This window comes from Callospermophilus lateralis, chromosome 12 (genome assembly GCF_048772815.1).
Source record: "Callospermophilus lateralis isolate mCalLat2 chromosome 12, mCalLat2.hap1, whole genome shotgun sequence".
In the NCBI taxonomy this organism is placed as follows: domain Eukaryota; kingdom Metazoa; phylum Chordata; class Mammalia; order Rodentia; family Sciuridae; genus Callospermophilus; species Callospermophilus lateralis.
This window is the reverse complement of record NC_135316.1, coordinates 29,650,738-29,669,980: the sequence shown is the minus strand read 5'-3', so window position 1 is coordinate 29,669,980 and position 19,243 is coordinate 29,650,738. Positions and strand designations below refer to the sequence as shown.

The following is a 19,243-nucleotide window of genomic DNA, read 5'->3' as shown; positions in this document are numbered from 1 at the left end:
CCATTCACAGGGCCAGAGAGGGGCCAGGAAGCCCAGGCAGTTGTCCAGGTGGAAAGTTCCTCAGGCTGATGGTAAGGCAGTGGCAATCCCACACTGTGCAAAGATTGATGAGATGAGCATTAAAACCTGTGGGAGGCCAACCTCGCGTGACTGAGTTAACTCCCCTGCTGGGCGATGTGGCGTCAGGCACCCTTGCTGCTAGGCTGCCCCGCTCTTCTAGGGTTTGAGTGACTTGTGTCTTCCTACCCAGGCTTGTCTTCCTACAGTCCCATGGGTGGAGCTATGCTCACCTGTTCCTTTGTAATATTACCCCTTGCCCTATTTAGGATAGAATGTTCCATGGAAGTGCCTTGTGTGTGTCCCCTTCTCTTACTGTGCCCTTGGGTGTAGCCTACCCGGATGTCAAGTCAACCTGCTGACGGTGGACATCATGAAGATAGACTCAGCCCCCTGAAACGTGACCCCTTGCCTCATTTGAATAGCTTCTCCTCAATAAAAGGGGTCAGCGAGTGCTATCTCTCTCTCTTCCTGCAGACCCTTAAGGTCAGAGGAGCCGTCACAGCGACCCCAAAGAAAAAGGTATTTGTGTCTCTTGTGTGGTTATTTTGCACAGCCCAGTTAGCCCACTTTACTTGAAGTGACCCCTGAGCCCTTTAGTTGCGAACAGAAACCTGGCAAGAACCTCTTAGACTTGGTGATCAAAGAGATTGGCAGAAGAAAGCCTTATAGGATGACCCCAGTTTATGGCCAGTAGATGGCAGTGTTGGGACTGGAATCTTGTCCTGCTCATTACCACCCTCTGGCACTTTTGCTAATAACAGTGTAGTAGTTCCCCATATTCACAGGGGATATGCTCACCAAGACTCTGGTAAATGAATGAAACCCCAGCTAGTTGGATCGGGAGGCTGAGGCAGGAGGATCATGAGTTCAAAGCCAGCTATAATTAAAGCACTTTGCAGCTCCTCTTTGGCATGTTTGAATTGCTAGCATCACTACTCTTGTGCTTTGAGGCCTTATTAAGCAAAATAAGAGTTAATTGGACATAGCACTTTCACTCCGTTAGCCAGTAAGAATTCAATGTGTTTTCTTCTGGTGTCACTTTTTTCTGTAATTTAGGTCAACAATTACAGAAATCTTCTTACTTGCTCATGTAACCTGGTTACATTCCTGGATTTCAAATTTAAGTTATAATTTAAATTTGCTGGTCATAGTTGTTTTTAGAGATTTCTCATTATGACTGGGAAGAAACTTCTAATCTGAAGTTCATGCAACCCAGAATCCAGCTTGTAGTCAATTGGATTTCACAATATAACATTCTTTCTTGTAGTTCTGTTCATAAACATCTCTGGCAGAGCTCCCACGATTTATAAGACTTGGTATAAAACCACTAATTGAATTGCAACCCTTGTTAGCTAATAGAGGTCAAAGTATTAGTTCTAAATAATGCAACTTGGTATGTTACTCAGAAATTCCAGGAAAAGTCTTTTTCCACAGTTTTCAGTTTCATTCTAAGCAGTATACAGCAATCCCATTGTTCTGCTCATGAGCAAAATAGTAAGTAATTAGTCTTCTAAAAAGCATGTTTCCCCAATGTAGAAGCTCAGGTTTTCTGCATAATTTTTTAACAGATTCTGAATTCTAAAGCTTAAGTAAGTTTTAAGTAAATGCTTATTAGTGTTATAAAATTTAAGCATCTTCACTATAAAAAAATGTAATGGTATGTAATGATGATTTGTTACCTTGGCACAGGCAGGATAACATGCAATTTCACATCAAGATAAAAAAAAAAAAATTTCCTGGGCATGGTGGCGCACACCTGTAATCCCAGCCTCCTCAGGAGACTGAGGCAGAAGGATTGCAAATTGGAGGCCAGCCTCAGAAATTTAGTGAGACTGTGTCTCAAAATAAAAAATAAAAAGGGCTGGGAATATAGCTCAGTGGGTAGCATATCCATGTTCAGTTTCCTGTACTGCCAAGACAAAAAACAAATAAACAAAAAGCTAAGTTCAAGGGATCCTGTTCTTGTGCTCTGAGTATACAGTCTTAATCTAAAGGCAGCCATGTTAAACTATTGTTATAATGTTTTGGTGATACAATTTAGACCCTATGGAATACAGAGTAAGGAATCTTATTTCAGGGAAGGAGTTCCAAAGAAAGTTACACCTACCGTTGGTCTCAAAGAATGATTAGGTTTTAGACTAAGGTTATACAGGCTTTTCTAAACCCATTTTCCTCTTAATATCCACTACTTCATTATAGGGAGCTGTGCTTCTGACTATGTTATTCTACTTATATATCAAGTGCTTTTCTGCAGGCCTTGAACCCTTAGGGTCAGCTCAAGACAGGTATCCTTCTTGATTCCAGAAGTTCTCCTATACCTTCTACTTGTGGGTCTGTAGTTGTTCAGTTGAATTATGTGGCAGGAATCATGCCTTGTCCTGTTGTAACAGGGGTTGTTCACTTGATGCTTTGACTATATTCCTTGCAGTTTTGAAAGTTACATGCTTTTTCTTTTTCCGCAATCTTCTTTTCCTTAAACTTCTTCTCCCTGATCTTCTTTTCCCTAAACTTCTCCTTTCTGATCTTTGTCCTTAATCTCATTTTCTTTGAATCACCTCTATAAAACCCTCTTGTTACTGAGGATGGGCAGAACCACAGCCTTTGGGACAGGAGTCCTCTGTGTTTCTCCTTTGCTATCAAAGCAATAAACCTTTTTTTTTTTTTCCTTTTTATCAAGACCATGTCTTCCTTATTGGATTGGCATCAAGGATGAGGACCAAGCTTTTGGCTGCACTGTGTGTCTAGTGCCAGTCATAATTAGACCTTTCCAACTTCAAGTGTAGCCAATCAGCACCTGTGAACTGGATTTGAATATTCAATTAAACTATTTGGTACATTTCAGCATTTTGAAATGTTGAAACAACCCCTATCCCTCCCAGAATAGGTGAGGATAGAGGTGAATAGTTGGACAGAGTTGGTGAGGATAGACAGGTGATACTGAATGTAGGACTTATTTTGGAACTTGTCACAGATTTCACATCCAGTCTCAGTGTGGAGATGATTCTAGACTTTGCCTATTTGACTCAAATGCAATCCACAGCCCTTCAGATCCCCCTCATGTCTCCATTAGAACATTAAAACTGCAGAGGGCATTTAGTAGCCCATCAGTCTTTAGATTAGTGTATTGACTGATGCTGGCTGTCAGTGTAGCCTCCCTGGTCCCAGATGAAATCAACCCTTTAACCCTTTAACCATGGCTCTTCCTGGAATCCTCCTCACTGAATACTAGGCAGGGGCCAGTAAAAAACTCACCAAGAAGGTAGGACATAGAGGACACATACTTTGCTGGAGGTCAAATTCTGCACTTGTGAAGAGTAAACTACTTGGAGATCTAATCTCAAGGTCTTTCTACAACTTCCTCTTACTTCTTCCCTCCTGCCTTGGGGGTAATGTCCTTGACAGGCCTGTAAAGATTGTTGGAACTTGATTTGTCAGGGTCATGACATGCTGGAACTGAAGACAGATGCTTGGGGTGCAAATCCCAGCTGTGCCTCTGTCTCTGCTCATTAGTTTAGTGCAGTGGAGACCAGCATAGGCACTGGAGAGGCAGCTGCAGGACCCCCAGACAAATGGCCTGACCTTCCCAAGAGTCCATTTGATTGTCTGTAAAGTGGAAATCATGGCTCAGGATGGTGGCACATAATCCCAGTTACTTAAGAGTCTGAGGCAAGAGGATTGCAATTTCAAGGCCAGCCTGAGAAACCTTGTGAGACCCTGTTTCAAAATAAAATAAAAGGACTAGTGATGTAGATCAGTAATAGAGTATTTGTCTAGCATGTGTAAAGCCCCAGGTTCAATCCTCAGTAGCGCAAAAAACATAAAGTGGAAATCATCATGTTGAACTCTTTGAGATTTGCCTGAGTACTCAGTGGCATCATGTTTTTCAAGACCTTAGCATAGGATCCAGACATGTAATGAGCACTAACTAAATGGTAGTATCTTGTAGTTATTATCTGTCATTCATTCACTAGTGATTTATTGAGAATGTGCAGGCTGTGATGTTTTTAAGCTATCCTATGGAAACTCAACAGATCTCGCCTGATGAGGGGGGAGATTAAGGGTAGCACAGATTTCACTTTGGTGGGGCAAGGAGGGCATGGGCATGTGGGGGGGGAGTGTGGAGACAGGTGCATGTGTGGGGAAGTACATGGGCCAGGTATGTACAGTTGTCTGGGCATGTGAGATGAGGGAAGGGGGTACAGTATTTGTTTAATTTGAATTCTTAGGTCTGAATTTTTAATACTCCAGGCTCCGCCCCACATCTCTTCATTTTATGGCCAGTTAGAATCTGTTGAAAAGTCTCTTTGCTAACTGTGTTTTCTTTACAAAGCCTTTCCTCATGCTTCCTTGGTTTGGTCCCTCCTACCCATGTGTCCATGCAGCTTTGTGAAGCTCTCACTTTCCTGGTGCTTTACAGCCCTCTTTAGACAGGAAGTAGCCAAGAGCATCCTGGTCACCATCATACTCTGAGCAGCAGTATTCCATGAACTCTGCTTGTGTATTGACTGCATTGTATTTAACACAGGCTAGCTGGCATTTCAGTGTGACACATTTTGAAATAGTTTTGTTTTTGTTTTTAGTATTTGATAACAAAAGACTCAGTTCAAATAAAGAGAAGACACAATTTTGATTATTGCCTTGACAAGTTCATTCCAGCAGTTTTTTTTTAATTTTTATTTATTTTATTTTATTTTTTTATTGGTTGTTCAAAACATTACAAAGCTCATGACATATCATCTGTCATACATTTGATTTAAATGGGTTATGAACTCCCATTTTTACCCCAAATAAAAATTGCAGAATCACATCGGTTACACATTCACATTTTTACATGATGCCATATTAGTGACTATTGTATTCTGCTACCTTTCCTATCCCCTACTATCCCCCCTCCCCTCCCCACCCATCTTCCCTCTCTACCTCATCTGCTGTTGTTCAGTTCTCTCCTTTGTTTTCCCCCCTTCGCCCTCACAACCTCTTATATGTAAATTTGTGTAACATTGAGGGTCTCCTTCCATTTCCATACATTTTCCCTTCTCTCTCCCTTTCCCTCCCACCACTCGTCTCTGTTTAATGTTAATCTTTTCCTCATGCTCTTCCTCCCTGCTCTGTTCTTAGTTGCTCTCCTTATATCAAAAGACATTTGGCATTTATTTTTTAAGGATTGGCTAGCTTCACTTAGCATAATCTGCTCTAATGCCATCCATTTCCCTGCAAATTCCATGATTTTGTCATTTTTTAGTGCTGCGTAATACTCCATTGTGTATAAATGCCACATTTTTTTTTATCCATTCATCTATTGAAGGGCATCTAGGTTGGTTCCACAGTCTAGCTATTGTGAATTGTGCTGCTATGATCATTGATGTGGCAGTATCCCTATAGTACATTCTTTTAAGGTCCTCAGGGAATAGTCCGAGAAGGGCGATAGCTGGGTCAAATGGTGGTTCCATTCCCAACTTTCCCAGGAATCTCCATACTGCTTTCCAAATTGGCCGCACCAATTTGCAGTCCCACCAGCAATGTACAAGTGTACCCTTTTCCCCACATCCTCGCCAGCACTTGTTGTTTGACTTCATAATGGCTGCCAATCTTACTGGAGTGAGATGGTATCTTAGGGTGGTTTTGATTTGCATTTCTCTGACTGCTAGAGATGGTGAGCATTTTTTCATGTACTTGTTGATTGATTGTATGTCCTCCTCTGAGAAGTGTCTGTTCAGATCCTTGGCCCATTTTTTGATTGGGTTATTTGTTATCTTATTGTTTAATTTTTTGAATTTTTTGTATATTCTGGATATTAGGGCTCTATCTGAAGTGTGAGGAGTAAAAATTTGTTCCCAGGATGTAGGCTCCCTATTTACCTCTCTTATTGTTTCTCTTGCTGAGAAAAACCTTTTTAGTTTAAGTAAATCCCATTGTTGATTCTTGTTATTAACTCTTGTGCTATGGGCATCCTATGAAGGAATTTGGAGCCCGACCCCACAGTATGTAGATCGTAGCCAACTTTTTCTTCTATCAGACGCAGAGTCTCTGATTTGATATCAAGCTCCTTGATCCATTTTGAGTTAACTTTTGTGCATGGTGAGAGAAAGGGATTCAGTTTCATTTTGTTGCATATGGATTTCCAGTTTTCCCAGCACCATTTGTTGAAGATGCTATCCTTCCTCCATTGCATGCTTTTAGCCCCTTTATCAAATACAAGAAAGTTGTAATTTTGTGGATTGGTCTCTGTGTCCTCTATTCTGTATCATTGGTCCACCCGCCTGTTTTGGTACCAGTACCATGCTGTTTTTGTTACTATTGCTCTGTAGTACACTTTGAAATCTGGTATCGCTATACCTCCAGATTCACACTTCCTGCTTAGAATTGCTTTTGCTATTCTGGGTCTTTTGTTTTTCCATATGAATTTCATGATTGCTTTATCTATTTCTACAAGAAATGCCATTGGGATTTTGATTGGCATTGCATTAAACCTATAGAGAACTTTGGGTAATATCACCATTTTGATGATGTTAGTTCTGCCTGTCCATGAACAGGGTATATTTTTCCATCTTCTAAGATCTTCTTCTATTTCTCTCTTTAGGGTTCTGTAGTTTTCATTGTATAAATCTTTCACCTCTTTTGTTAGGTTGATTCCCAAGTATTTTATTTTTTTTGAGGATATTGTGAATGGAGTGGTTTTCCTCATTTCCATTTCAGAAGTTTTGTTGCGTGTTGATTTTATATCCTGCCACTTTGCTGAATTCATTTATTAGCTCTAGTAGTTTCTTTGTAGACCCTTTTGGGTCTGTTAGATATAATATCATATCATCTGCAAATAGTGATAATTTAAGTTCTTCTTTTCCTATTTTTATGCCTTTAATTTCTTTTGTCTGTCTAATTGCTCTGGCTAGTATTTCAAGAACTAAATTGAATAGAAGTGGTGAGAGAGAGCATCCCTGTCTTGTTCCAGATTTTAGAGGGAATGCCTTCAGTTTTTCTCCATTTAGAATGATGCTAGCCTGAGGCTTAGCATAGATAGCTTTTACAATATTGAGGTATGTTCCTGTTATCCCTAGTTTTTCTAGTGTTTTGAACATAAAGGGATGCTGTACTTTGTCGAATGCTTTTTCTGCATCTATCGAGATGATCATGTGGTTCTTATCTTTAAGTCTATTGACGTGGTGAATAACATTTATTGATTTCCATATATTGAACCAGCTTTGCATCCCAAGGATGAATACTCCTTGATCATGGTGCACAATTTTTTTCATATGCTTTTGTATTCGATTTGCCAGGATTTTATTGAGAATTTTTGCATCCAAGTTCATTAGAGATATTGGTCTGTAGTTTTTTTTCTTTGAAGTGTCTTTGTCTGGTTTCGGGATCAGGGTGATGTTGGCCTCATAGAATGAATTTGGAAGAGCTTCTTCTTTTTCTATTTCTTGAAATAGCTTGAAAAGTATTGGTATTAACTCTTCTTTGAAGGTTTTGTAAAACTCCGCTGTATACCCACCCAGTCCTGGGCTTTTCTTGGTTGGTAGTTTTTTGGTGGCTTCTTTTATTTCCTCCTTTGTTATTGGTCTGTTTAAATTGTGTGTATCCTCCTGACTCAATCTGGGCAAATCATATGACTTAAGAAATTTATTGACATCTTCACTATCTTCTATTTTATTGGAATATAGGGTTTCAAAGTACTTCCTAATTATCTTCTGTATTTCTGCAGTGTCCATTGTGATATTGCCTTTTTCATCCTGTATGTTAGTAATTTGAATTCTCTCTCTTCTTCTCTTCGTTAGCATGGCTAAGGGTCTATCAATCTTATTTATTTTTTCGAAGAACCAACTTTTAGTTTTATCAATTTTTTCAATTTTTTTTTGTTTCAATTTCATTGATTTCCACTCTGATTTTAATTATTTCTGTCTTCTACTACATTTGCTATTGTTTTGCTCTTCCTTTTCTAGGGTTTTGAGATGAAGTGTGAGTTCATTTATTTGTTGGTTTTTTCTTTTTTTGAGGAATGAACTCCAGGAAATGAGTTTCCCTCTTAAAACTGCTTTCATTGTGTCCCATAGATTCCGATATGGTGTGTCTGTAATGTCGTTTATCTCTAAGAATTTTTTGATTTCCTCCTTTATGTCCTATGTAACCCATTGATCATTCAATAACATATTGTTCATTTTCCAGGTGATGCAGGATTTTTCCTTCCTTCTTTTATCATTGATTTCCAGTTTCATTCCATTATGATCAGATAAGGTGCATGGTATTATCTCCACACCTTTATATTTTCTAAGAGTTGCCCTATGGCATAATATATTATCTATCTTTGAGTAAGATCCATGTGCTGCTGAGAAGAATGTGTATCCACTTGATGATGGTTGATATATTCCATATATGTCGGTTAAGTCTAGGTTATTGATTGTGATGTTGAGCTCTGTAGTTTCTTTATTCAGCTTTTGTCTAGAGGATCTGTCCAATGGCGAGAGCGGTGTGTTGAAGTCCCCCATAATTATTGTGTTGTGGTCTATTTGACTCTTGAACTTGAGGAGAATTATTTTTATGAACGTTGCAGCACCATTGTTTGGTGCATATATATTGATAATTGTTATGTCTTGTTGGTGGATGGTTCCTTTTAACAGTATATAGTGTCCTTCTTTATCCCTTTTGATTAATTTAGGTTTGAAGTTGATTTTATTTGATATGAGTATGGCCACTCCTGCTTGCTTCCGAGGGCCATGTGAGTGGTATGATTTTTCCCAACCTTTCACCTTCAGCTGTGTATGTCTTTTCCTATCATATGAGTCTCCTGAAGGCAGCATATTGTTGGATCTGTTTTTTTCATCCAGGTTACTAGCTTATGTCTCTTGATTGGTGAATTTAAGCCATTAACATTTAAGGTTACTATTGAAATATGGTTTGTACTTCCAGTCATGTTTGTTTATTTATTTATTTATTTTAGTTTGGCTAGTTTTTCCTCTTTGGTTATTTTTGTCCCCCTTTACTGAGTTACCTCCCAATGTTAGTTTTGGGCACTATTTTTAAATTCCTCTTCTTGTAGTTTGCTCAAAATGCCTTGCAGTGCTGGTGTTCTGGCTGCGAATTCTTTTAGCTTTTGTTTATCGTGAGATATTTTAATTTCAGTGTCAAATCTGAAGCTTAATTTTGCTGGATACAGTATTCTTGGTTGGAATCCATGATTTTTCAGCGTTTGAAATACGTTGTTCCAGGATCTTCTCGCTTTCAACGTCTGATGAAAAATCAGCCGTTAACCTAATTGGTTTACCCCTGAATGTAATCTGCCTCCTTTCTCTCTCGTAGCTTTTAATATTCTCTCCTTGTTCTGTATGTTGGATATCTTCATAATTATGTGTCTTGGAGTTGGTCTATTACGGTTTTGAATGTTTGGGGTCCTGTAGGCTTCCAGGATTTGGCAGTCCATTCCATCTTTCATCTCTGGGAAGTTTTCTAGGATTATTTCATTTAATAGGTTATCCATTCCTTTGGTTTGAACCTCTATACCTTCTTCTATCCCAATGACTCTCAAGTTTGGTTTTTTTATGACATCCCATATCTCTTGGATAGATTGCTCTTGAGTTTTAAGCATCCTTTCTGTGTTGATTATATTCTTTTCAAGTTGATAAACTTTGTCTTCATTATCTGATGTTCTGACTTCTACTTGATGTAGTCTATTTGTAATATTCTCGTTTGAGTTTTTAATTTGGTTTATGGTTTCCTGCATTTCTAGGATTACTGTTTAATTTTTTAAAAAAATCTCTATCTCCTGGTAGAGCTCATTCTTTGCCATTTGAAGTTGTTTATTTAATTTGTTTTCAAAATATACTTTCATGCTTGGACTTGCTGTCTCATGTCTTCTCTAATATTCCATTCCATCTGAGTTAGGTATGCCTTGAGTTCTTTCTCTGTCCATTTTTCTGATGCCTCTAGGTCCTCCTGTAGATTTAAGTTGTCCTGCATTGTTTGTAATCCTTTTTTCCCTTGTTTTTTCATGTTGTTCACGTTACTTTCCAGCTCTGTTTGACTTCTGTGTCTCTGCTTTCTCCTATAAATTTGTTTTGGTTTTGTATATCTCTGTTGTCTCTCCTTTGTGGTGGGAGACTAAGCCTAGAAATGTTGGGCTTTATTGTACTTTAAAGCTGATTCATTCAATTCATAAAAGGCTTCCAGATTCTGTATGCATATAGTGATTTGTTGTTTGTTCTTAGGACTTTAGGTTAGGTGCTATGAAGGTATAAGGGTTAGTATGTCTTGGCTACTTCAGAAGATTGCTCTACTGAAGGGGGATATTAACAGGCGATTGGATCAGGGTGTTGGTAGTAGCTAGGTATTTAGGATCCCTATAGACAGCCTGGAAACATTCACCTATTTGCATTTAGACAATTACACGTAATGGAAGACGTAATGCTTGGGATGAAAGTTTCGAGGTAGGGGAAGGAAGGTGCTCTTAAAATGAAAGAAGGAGAGAGAGATAGATAGATTAGAGGAGAATGGAAAGAACAATAAAACTTGAAATGGGAAAGAAAGAAAGAAAGAAGGAAAAGGGGAGAAAAGAACAAAGAGAGAGGAAAAAAAAGAAAAAATTGAAGTCTTAGAGATTCATTTTCTTCTCTTCTAGTAGGTGAAGCTGTGCCCTCCGAGCCGAGCTTCTGTCCTCTATGTGCCGACAGCAATCCCTGTAAGGCGGCTCCTGGGAGTCTCTCAATCCTGTTAGTCCAGAGCTGTTTCACTTCTCCGGCCCCTCCCCCACTTTCTCCTGCCAGCCAGGTCCTGTTCACCGGAGGCGGTTCCCCAATGATCTGGTTACACTTGCAGCCCCACCGCGTGTCCTATATCCCGATCGACTGAGCACCCTCTCTGTCATTCATCTAAGCCCCAGTGCTGTGGTGCGGTGATCTGGGAACCAACAGTTTAATTTTTCTGGACCCCTTTGGTGGGCACGCCCCCAGAAACTGTTGGCTAAGACCTTGGGTGTCGCCACTGGTGGTAAGGGGAGTTGGGGATCGGGAATCCCCTCTGCTTCCCTACAGACACGCCCCTGGAGAGATTCCCGAGGTTTCCTGGCTGCTTATATCTAGAGGGGGTGGGAGTCACACACCTGCTAAAGTGGATTCCACTGGGAAGGAATTCCATTGGCTGAACTCTGGTGACGTCATCTCTCTGCTATGGCGGGCCCCAGGCTCCTTGCCGGAGTGTCCAAAGGGAGGGGTGGGACTGGTCTGTCTCTGGTTGGTTTCAGCTCCCAGTTCGCTATTTCAAGAAGGCTTGGCTAGAGATCTCTTCCTAGTGTCCCTGCGCCGCTCCTGCTGCACTGCGCCTCGGAGGCTAGCCGCCCAGTCTCGGGGGCCACAGGCGGGCGGGCAGCCGATGGTTGCCGAGTCGCGCGGGCAGCGGCTGGTGGGTCTGGACCTCTGCACCGCGTGGCAGAGATTCACTCGTCTGGGGCAAACTGTCACCTCCAAAAATCCTACCTACAGTCTCTCTTCAGTGGAATTTTGCTAGAGTTTCTCAGCAGGTAGAATCTATGTGTATCAATGCATCTCTCTGACCCCGTTATTGAGGAAGTACTGAAAGCGCTGCCTCCCCGCCCACCGCCATGTTGGATCCCCCTCCAGCAGTTTTTTAAAAAAACTTTTACTTAAATAGGTTTCAGCAATTCAGGCGTTCTTCATAGTAAACGCACCAACCCATAACTATCTTTTTCTTTTTTAGGACTATATGTTTGCATTCTTGCCTTGATTTATTATGAAATGAAGTGGAAAAAAAAAAGAGAAGTACAACTTTAATTTAGAAGCAGTTCTTGTTTGATTGTGGGACTTGCCTTTCTTTTTTTTCTATTAGCAATTGTTAAGCATAGTAATTAGACCCTGATTATAAAGGCTCCTCTGTGGGCAAGATGGCTAACTGTCTGCTTTCTTTTCTGCTGCAGGCAGTGGCCACCTCTGCAGAGACCCATGAACACAGTAGTTATGAAGGCCAGGCTGGTGGCCCTGGAGATGAAGGTCTGGAGCTGGGACCTATGGACACAGATGTCTATGTGGGTCTGAAGCACACTGCACTGTGGCCACGGGTGCCCTGCCCCAAGAACATGACAACAGCTCAGAATGGCCATGGGCAGGGTGTGGCAGCCACCTGTTCAGCCTCAGATCCAAAGGACCCCAGAATGGTGACTGTCCCGGCATGTCAGAATGGAAGCTGTAGGAGCAGCCCTAGCAGTGACACTGAAGCTCCCGAAGCCAGAGTCAGCCCTTCCAAACTCGTGCGTCTTTTCACTGTGAGCCGGAAAAGAATGAGTGCCAATCCTGAGAGGCCCCGTTCCATGGTCCTGATGGGGAATTCTTCAACATGGAATGCACTGGCCTCCTTCCGGAAAATGGGATCTTTTAAAAAACTGAAGTCCTCTGTCTTTCAAGGAATTCAGAACCGGGAGGGCTTAGGTGCCTCAAAGGAAGATGCATCAGAACATGACCTGGGGAAAGCAATCCCTAATGGTGCCGTGGTGGGAATTGATGCTAGCAGATGTTCCTTGTTGGGACAGTCATGTGACCCCCACAGGGCAGGGGAAGGAGGTACATCGGATGGCTCTGACCCCGAGGACACAGACGATGCCTTCCAGAGGAGTACCCACCGCTCCCGCAGCATCCGTAGGGCCTATGGTCTGGGCCGCATCAATCTACTGGATTCTGAGAAACATCACACCCCTCAGAACCATGTTAGGCCCCTGTCCCCCATCATTCAGGAGCCCACCCTGTGTGAAATCCTAGTGAAGGACTCTGAAAACAACAGCATCATCTACAGGAGGAGCAAGAGCACAGACAACTTAAACTTTCTGAAGAAAAGTTCGTTCAAACGAAAGTCCACCTCCAATCTTGCAGACCTTCGAGTGGCTAATGAAAAGCAAACACCCCAACGGACCCTGAGCAGTTCATCTGCAGACTCTGAAAAACTTGGTGGGTCAGAGAGAAGGATGAAACGCTGGAAGAGCCCCATAAGGGCCAAGGACTTTGACAGAGTCTTAAAACTTATGAGCAATGTGACTGATGCTGCCTGGAAGAGAGAGGGTTCCAAGAATGGGGTCCCCTCCCCCAGCGAGGCCAACCTCAGGCTCCGGCTGCACAGCAGGCTGCATGATGACTACTCACGCCGCGTGTCCAGCAACACTGAGCAGGACAGGAGGCGAGGCGTGTCGCTGGGGCACAGTGCTACTGCGTCCTGCCCCACAGCTCCTGGCTTGAGCTCTACCCCTTCTCAGGAGCCCCGCCTGGACGTTGACACAGCAGTGTTTCCTCTTGAAGCCCAAAGCTCCCGGGCACCAGAAAGTGATGGTCCCTCTGCCAGCAGCCCCTCAAGTCCAGTTGACTCGAAAGTGTTGAGCAAAACCTCCAGTGAGCCAAATGCAGGCAGCCAGTTTACATTTGACCCCAGGCAGCCTCCCATCCCTCTCAGGCCCACCTCGCCCAAGCCCCAGAGCCCTCAGAGCCCAGGGACCGGAGGCACCAAGTGTCCCAACAGTCTCAGTGCATTGTCACTGAGTTCAGTGGAAAGTGAAGAAAGGACAGAAGATTCCACTCAGAGAGAGCCAAGGCCTGTGTCCTTCCAGGACTCGGTGCAAACCACATGTGGTGACGAAGGTGGCAATGGAAGTGGTAGTGGCAGCCACCCTCAGCTGAGCCTTTGTGGGACAGCCAGTCCCAAGGAAAATAAGGAAGAGGTAAGGGTCCAGGTAGAGGTCCCTCCTGTAGGTGGCCTTGCTGAGTGATCCGTGCTTGTCCACTATCAGTCTTCATCTCAGCTGGAGATTTCCATGCTATTCAGGGGTGTTGCTCTTGGTCCTTAACTGTCATAGTGACTGGTGGCCCTATGCTGATCATGTCATAGTTATTAGTGGGGATGGGAGTTGTCAATTTGCTCTTTACCAAGTTCAGAAGTAATTTCTATCTCTTTTTTGAAATGAATTGGTAATGTATCAAATTCCTTGAGGTAATATTTACCATCCATTCATTTTACTGAGTCTGCAGGGGTAGGGACATTCTATGTGGCTATTAGGTGTTCTCAGTTTTTTGCATTTTTGAAACAAGTTTTATTACCCAAATAGTTCTTTTTCACATTTTAAACTGTTTCTGTATCCTTTCTAACAGAGTTCTTATAAATATATTATTTGTGTTAGGAGACCATTACATGTTCTAAGTCTGTTTTATTTCCTAGGAATGAATTAGAAACATGTAGTTCAGTACCTGTCAACCCACAGATGATGTTTGTTCAAAGTGATTTTTATGATGGTTATTGTTCTTATTTTTAGAATAGAACTTAAAGTATCTCATGAATTCAATCAGCTAATAAACAACTGTCAGGCTACAAGAGCAATGTTTTTTTCACATTCTGTCACACATCCAGACAGTTTACTGTACTGTATAATTTTCACTTTATAAGTGCATTCAGTAACATTACCTTGCATAACTGAAAGATGGGGAAATGCATCCGTGTGTGTATATATTGCAAATAATTCTTCACATACATCGTCAGAGTATTTCACAGGTATGAATTGGCTTGCCATGGTGTGGGGGAACCCTAGAAACTGTTCTTTCCCTCTGATTTCTGGAGAGGATCTCTGTTTTGTCTGACTGTTAGAAGATGAACACCTAGATTTGCAAATACACAAGCAGCCAGTGGGACTGTCTAGTTTTGACCTTTGTTATCCAAAGATACCTAGAGGGTAGAAACTTCTGGAAAAACCCACAAAGTAGAATTTTTGTAGAGTACTTTCAGGAGATCTAAATCATCTTAAAGGATCCTTGGTGCTGGGGATCCCTGGGTAGCTAGAAAAGTGAAGCTGCCTCATAGTATGATTCTAGGTTACAATGGAGACCTGAAGGCCTGTCTGCATTTTAGAGCTCTCTCATATTGATGACCATTTGTTCGTTTGCATATTTTGAAAAAATCCTGTGGAATAGTTGTAAGACATAGAACTAGTTGCCAACCTTGGGAAGGGCTTCCAGTTCAGCTGGCTGTGATTTTTTTAATTGACCAAAACTTTTATTCATTTCTGAGTGTGTTAGTTAGCTTTGAATGACTATAACAAAATACCTGACTTAGGCTACTATGATGTCAAGAGAGGGTTATTTTGGCTCATGGTTCTGGAGGTTTAAGTCTAAGATTGGACAACCCTGATGTTTTGGGCTTCCGGCAAGGGTGCCATATCCTGGCAGGAGTAGGTGTCAGAGGGACATCTGAAGCCAGAAAGCAGGGAAAAGATGAGTGGGTCCCACAATTCCATTCTAGGGCATGTGCCCAGTGCTCTAAGAACCTCCTACTAGCCTAGCCCACCCCTTAAAGGTCCATTATATTTCCCAATACCTTGGGACCAAGCTTTTATATTGAACCTTTGGGGGGGCATTCAGTATCCAACTATAGCCTTGGGTAAGGTGAAGTATAATATTTCTTCCACTAGACACCCTGTTCTGCCCCACTGATGATTTGGAGCCCTGCCTCCCTAAGAAAGAATTTGTCTGTCTAGAGAGTTCTTTGTGTTAAAGATGGGATTTTATTTCATTTCCAAAATTAGTTAAAAAAAATAGTTTGAATATTTTATTCCTGCTGGGTGTGTTGGCACACATCTCTAATCCCAGAAACTTGGGAACTTGAGGCAGGAGGATCACAAGTTTGAGGCCAGCTCGGACAGCTTAATCAGGAAACCTTGTCTCAAAGTAAAAAGTTTTTTAAAAGGGCTTGGATGTAGCTCAGTGGTAGATTGCCCCAGGATTCAATCCCCAGTACTGAGATAAAAAGAAAAGACAAAGAAAGAAAAGATTTCATCCTTAAGCATATATTAAATAAAGATAAGCAAAAATAAGCATTACTTGCTTGGGTGATTTTGGCCATTCTGTATAGTTACACATGTATATTTGCTGATATTAGTTAAGTATATTTGATTTCTACTCACAAGGGATCACCAAAGACAGAAAGTAAAAGAAACACTGGTATTAAAATTCAGTTTATTAGAAAGCTCAGATGTTGATGATTCTGTAGATTTGCCTCAAGATGTTCATTGCATTTTTAGATTGCATTCATGTCCTCAAAATTCTTATGTAGCATATTAAGCTTCTTCTTTTACGCCTGTGCGCCCCCTCCCCCCCCCGCAGTGCCCCAATAAGGGGGATTGTAATAATCTAGGGGTGCTCTGCCACTAAGCTACATCCCCCAACCCTTTTTATTTTTTTATTTTGAGACAGGGTCTCCCTAAGGTGCCAAGGCTGGCCTTGAATTTGTAATCCTCCTGCATTGTTAGGATTACAGGTGTGTATCACCACACCCGGCCCTCTTCAATTTTTAACAAAAATGTCAAAAAGAGAAAAACATAGGGAATGGAAACTCAGTAGTAGATACTTGCCTATAATGCTTGAGGCCCTCAGTTTAATCCCAAGCACCACAAAGAGACAGAAAATATAATGATGGTTTACCCAATTTGTATCTTATATATTGGGGATCATCAGTATTACTTACAGAGAAGTACTTGTAAACTGTGACCTGAAGCCTTTAATTTTGACACCGAGAAACCGAAAACAAAGTGGAACAAATAAAACACTGCCAACTCCAAGGATTCTAACCTTCATGATTTAAAAGCAGTTTTTTAAAAATTTCATAGCATTACAGAAAATTGAATTTTAGTCTTTACTATATTTTGATTCATGTGGTGTTACTTGGTATTTTGTTCATTGCAAATATGATTCTAGTTATAAGTTTAAAGCAAATTTAAGCAGTGTTTATTGTTAAATGTACAAAGGTTGAAATCTGCATGTATTATGCTGTTATTGATAATAAAAATTATAATGAACTCTCAATAAGGAAGAGTAATATTTAGAATTATTTATTTGTAGCATACCACACTAAAAATGACAGAATCATCTTTTGGAAAATTGTAAGCAGTTTGACAAGGTGGTTTATTCCTGTGAAAAAGACCTGGGGAAATGTCATGCTGCTTTCATTTATAAGACACGTTCTACTCCTGCCACCTAGTGGTCAGCTTTGCTGTAATAACAGTTGACTAGGTCTCTAAAATTGTTCCTTAGTTTAAAAGTGCAGTTTGAGGGCTGGGAATGTAGCTCACTGGTGGAGCTAGCTTGCCTAGCATGTGCAGGTTCCTGGATTCCATCCCTCACACCACAGAGAGAGAGAGAGATCCTGGCAAGTAAATGACCATTGGCATTTATAGTGCTACCTGTTCATTTTAAAGGTGTAGGCACAGGTAAGCTATAATCTTCTGGTAAATTCTTCTAGTTTGAGATTTCAGTTTTGTCATTCAAATAATACTTAATCTTGGCCAACTGGGAAAACTTGAATATTTTCTTTGGCTTCATTTTTCCCAAGAGTAGAATGTGGAATTATCTGTATCTGCCTCAGAGGGTTATAAGAACCAATGAAATCGTGCCTGTTAAACAATTTAGCTTAGCATTTTAACACTGGCTGCCACTGTGTGGTTATCAATATCCCTTTAGATGATTTGTTCACTTCTCATTGACCTGGCCTTTTGTTTGTTTGTTTGTTTTGGGGGTCTAATGCAGGGGTACTTAACCATGGCATCTCATCTCCAGCCCTTTTATTTTTTATTTTGAGACAGGGTCTCAGTAAGTTGCTTGAACTTGAAATCCTTCTGTCTCAACCTCTGGAGTCACTGATTATTGGTGTGAGCCACTGTATCTGGCACGTTGACCTGGCTTGTTAAGACAGAGTGAAGTTAGGCTTTTTTTTTTTCCATATCTCTTTTTTGATATAATACTATGTTATAGTCTTACAGGGGATTGAGAAGTAGTTTGGAGTCACTTTGTTTTATTTTTGTTTGTTTGTTTATTTTATTTATTTGTACTGGGGATTGAACCCAGGGTTAATTAACCACTGAGTCACATCCCCTACCTTTTAAAAAATTTTTAATCTTTTCTTTTAAATAGGATCTCACTAAGCCTTTAGGGCCTTGCTAATTTGCTGAAGCTGGTTTTGAACTTGTGATCCTCCTGTCTCATCCTCCCAAGTCATTGGGATTATGGGTGTGTACCACCATACCTGACTGATTTTTTTTTTTTTAATGCCCAAGAGTTAAGCTTCAGCATACCCTAACATTGATAGGTTCATTCAGTAATGCACCAAACCAAATTTGTTGAACATTTTCAGGTTCAAATGACCAATTAGCTATAGCTATATTAAAGCAGCGTGGGTGATGTCAACATGATTAAGCCCAAATGTATGTATACCACAGGACAACTATGTAGAATGAAATAAATCCCACCAGAGAGGTAAGCAAAATGCTGCGAATTTCAGAAAAGTTTCAACTCTCATCCAGTTGTATCAAATCAGTACCATTCAATAAAGACTTGTGGATGATCAAATTTGATTTGAATACATGGGATTTCTACCAGCAGTTATGAAGAAGACAGGGGACAGTTTGTTAAGGAACAGAAATTTGGGCAGGTGTGTAGACATTTCTGTTATTGTAGATAACAGGATATAATATAATTTGGTTCGATATAGTAGAATAATCCAGTTAAAGCCCGGTCACAAACACTTAAATTCCAGAGCAAAGTATCTATACAGTTCTTGGTAAACACTGAGAAGTCAGTAACATTTTATGAACAGAGATGAGCCAGGCTCAGACCCGTATTTAAGAAATCAATCCACCTTCAGTAGAAAAGGGAATTAGAAAAGGGGGGGGGGCATTAGATTAAAAAAAAGAAAAAGCTGTCAGGAGCCCAGAGGTGAAAAGAGCTTGAAATTGTTAGAGTTGACATGGGATAAGTAAAAAAGGAACAGGAGTGGATGAAACTTTGGAAGGCAAAGAACACATAATAAATAGTGAGATACTTTGTCAGTTAACACCTGCTGTGTGCCACATACAAGAAAAAGAGCAGTTAGAAAAAAAAGCTACAAAGCTGCCCTTATTCTCCTGGGTTCATAGTCTAACTGGCAGACTGCAGTGTATGCAAATTAGCATGATAATAGTGATAAGGGCTCCTCCTGGGAAAGTACAAAATGCCACAGGGGCACCAAAGGTTAGTAACTCTGGGGCAAAAGTGGCACAATTAGACAGAGACAGTCAAGGGGGGTCTTGAAGAAAGGGTAGGATGGGAGCACAGGGGTAGCAGTTGAGGAGTGGATGGGCCTTCCAGGCTGATGGGAAGACATGGAAGGAGAGACAGTCCCTGGA

General features: G+C 41.0%; 1 protein-coding gene across 1 annotated transcript in view; it reads left to right on the top strand.

The window, feature by feature from the left end:
* The first annotated feature begins 12,012 nt into the window (after nt 1–12,012).
* Nucleotides 12,013–19,243, top strand: part of Spata13 (spermatogenesis associated 13) — an 80,323-nt gene continuing 73,092 nt past the window's right edge. The window contains exon 1 of the mRNA XM_077110675.1: nt 12,013–13,762. Coding sequence (XP_076966790.1) covers nt 12,071–13,762 — 1,692 coding nt within the window. The 5' untranslated portion in view covers nt 12,013–12,070. The remainder of the gene's footprint in view (nt 13,763–19,243) is intronic.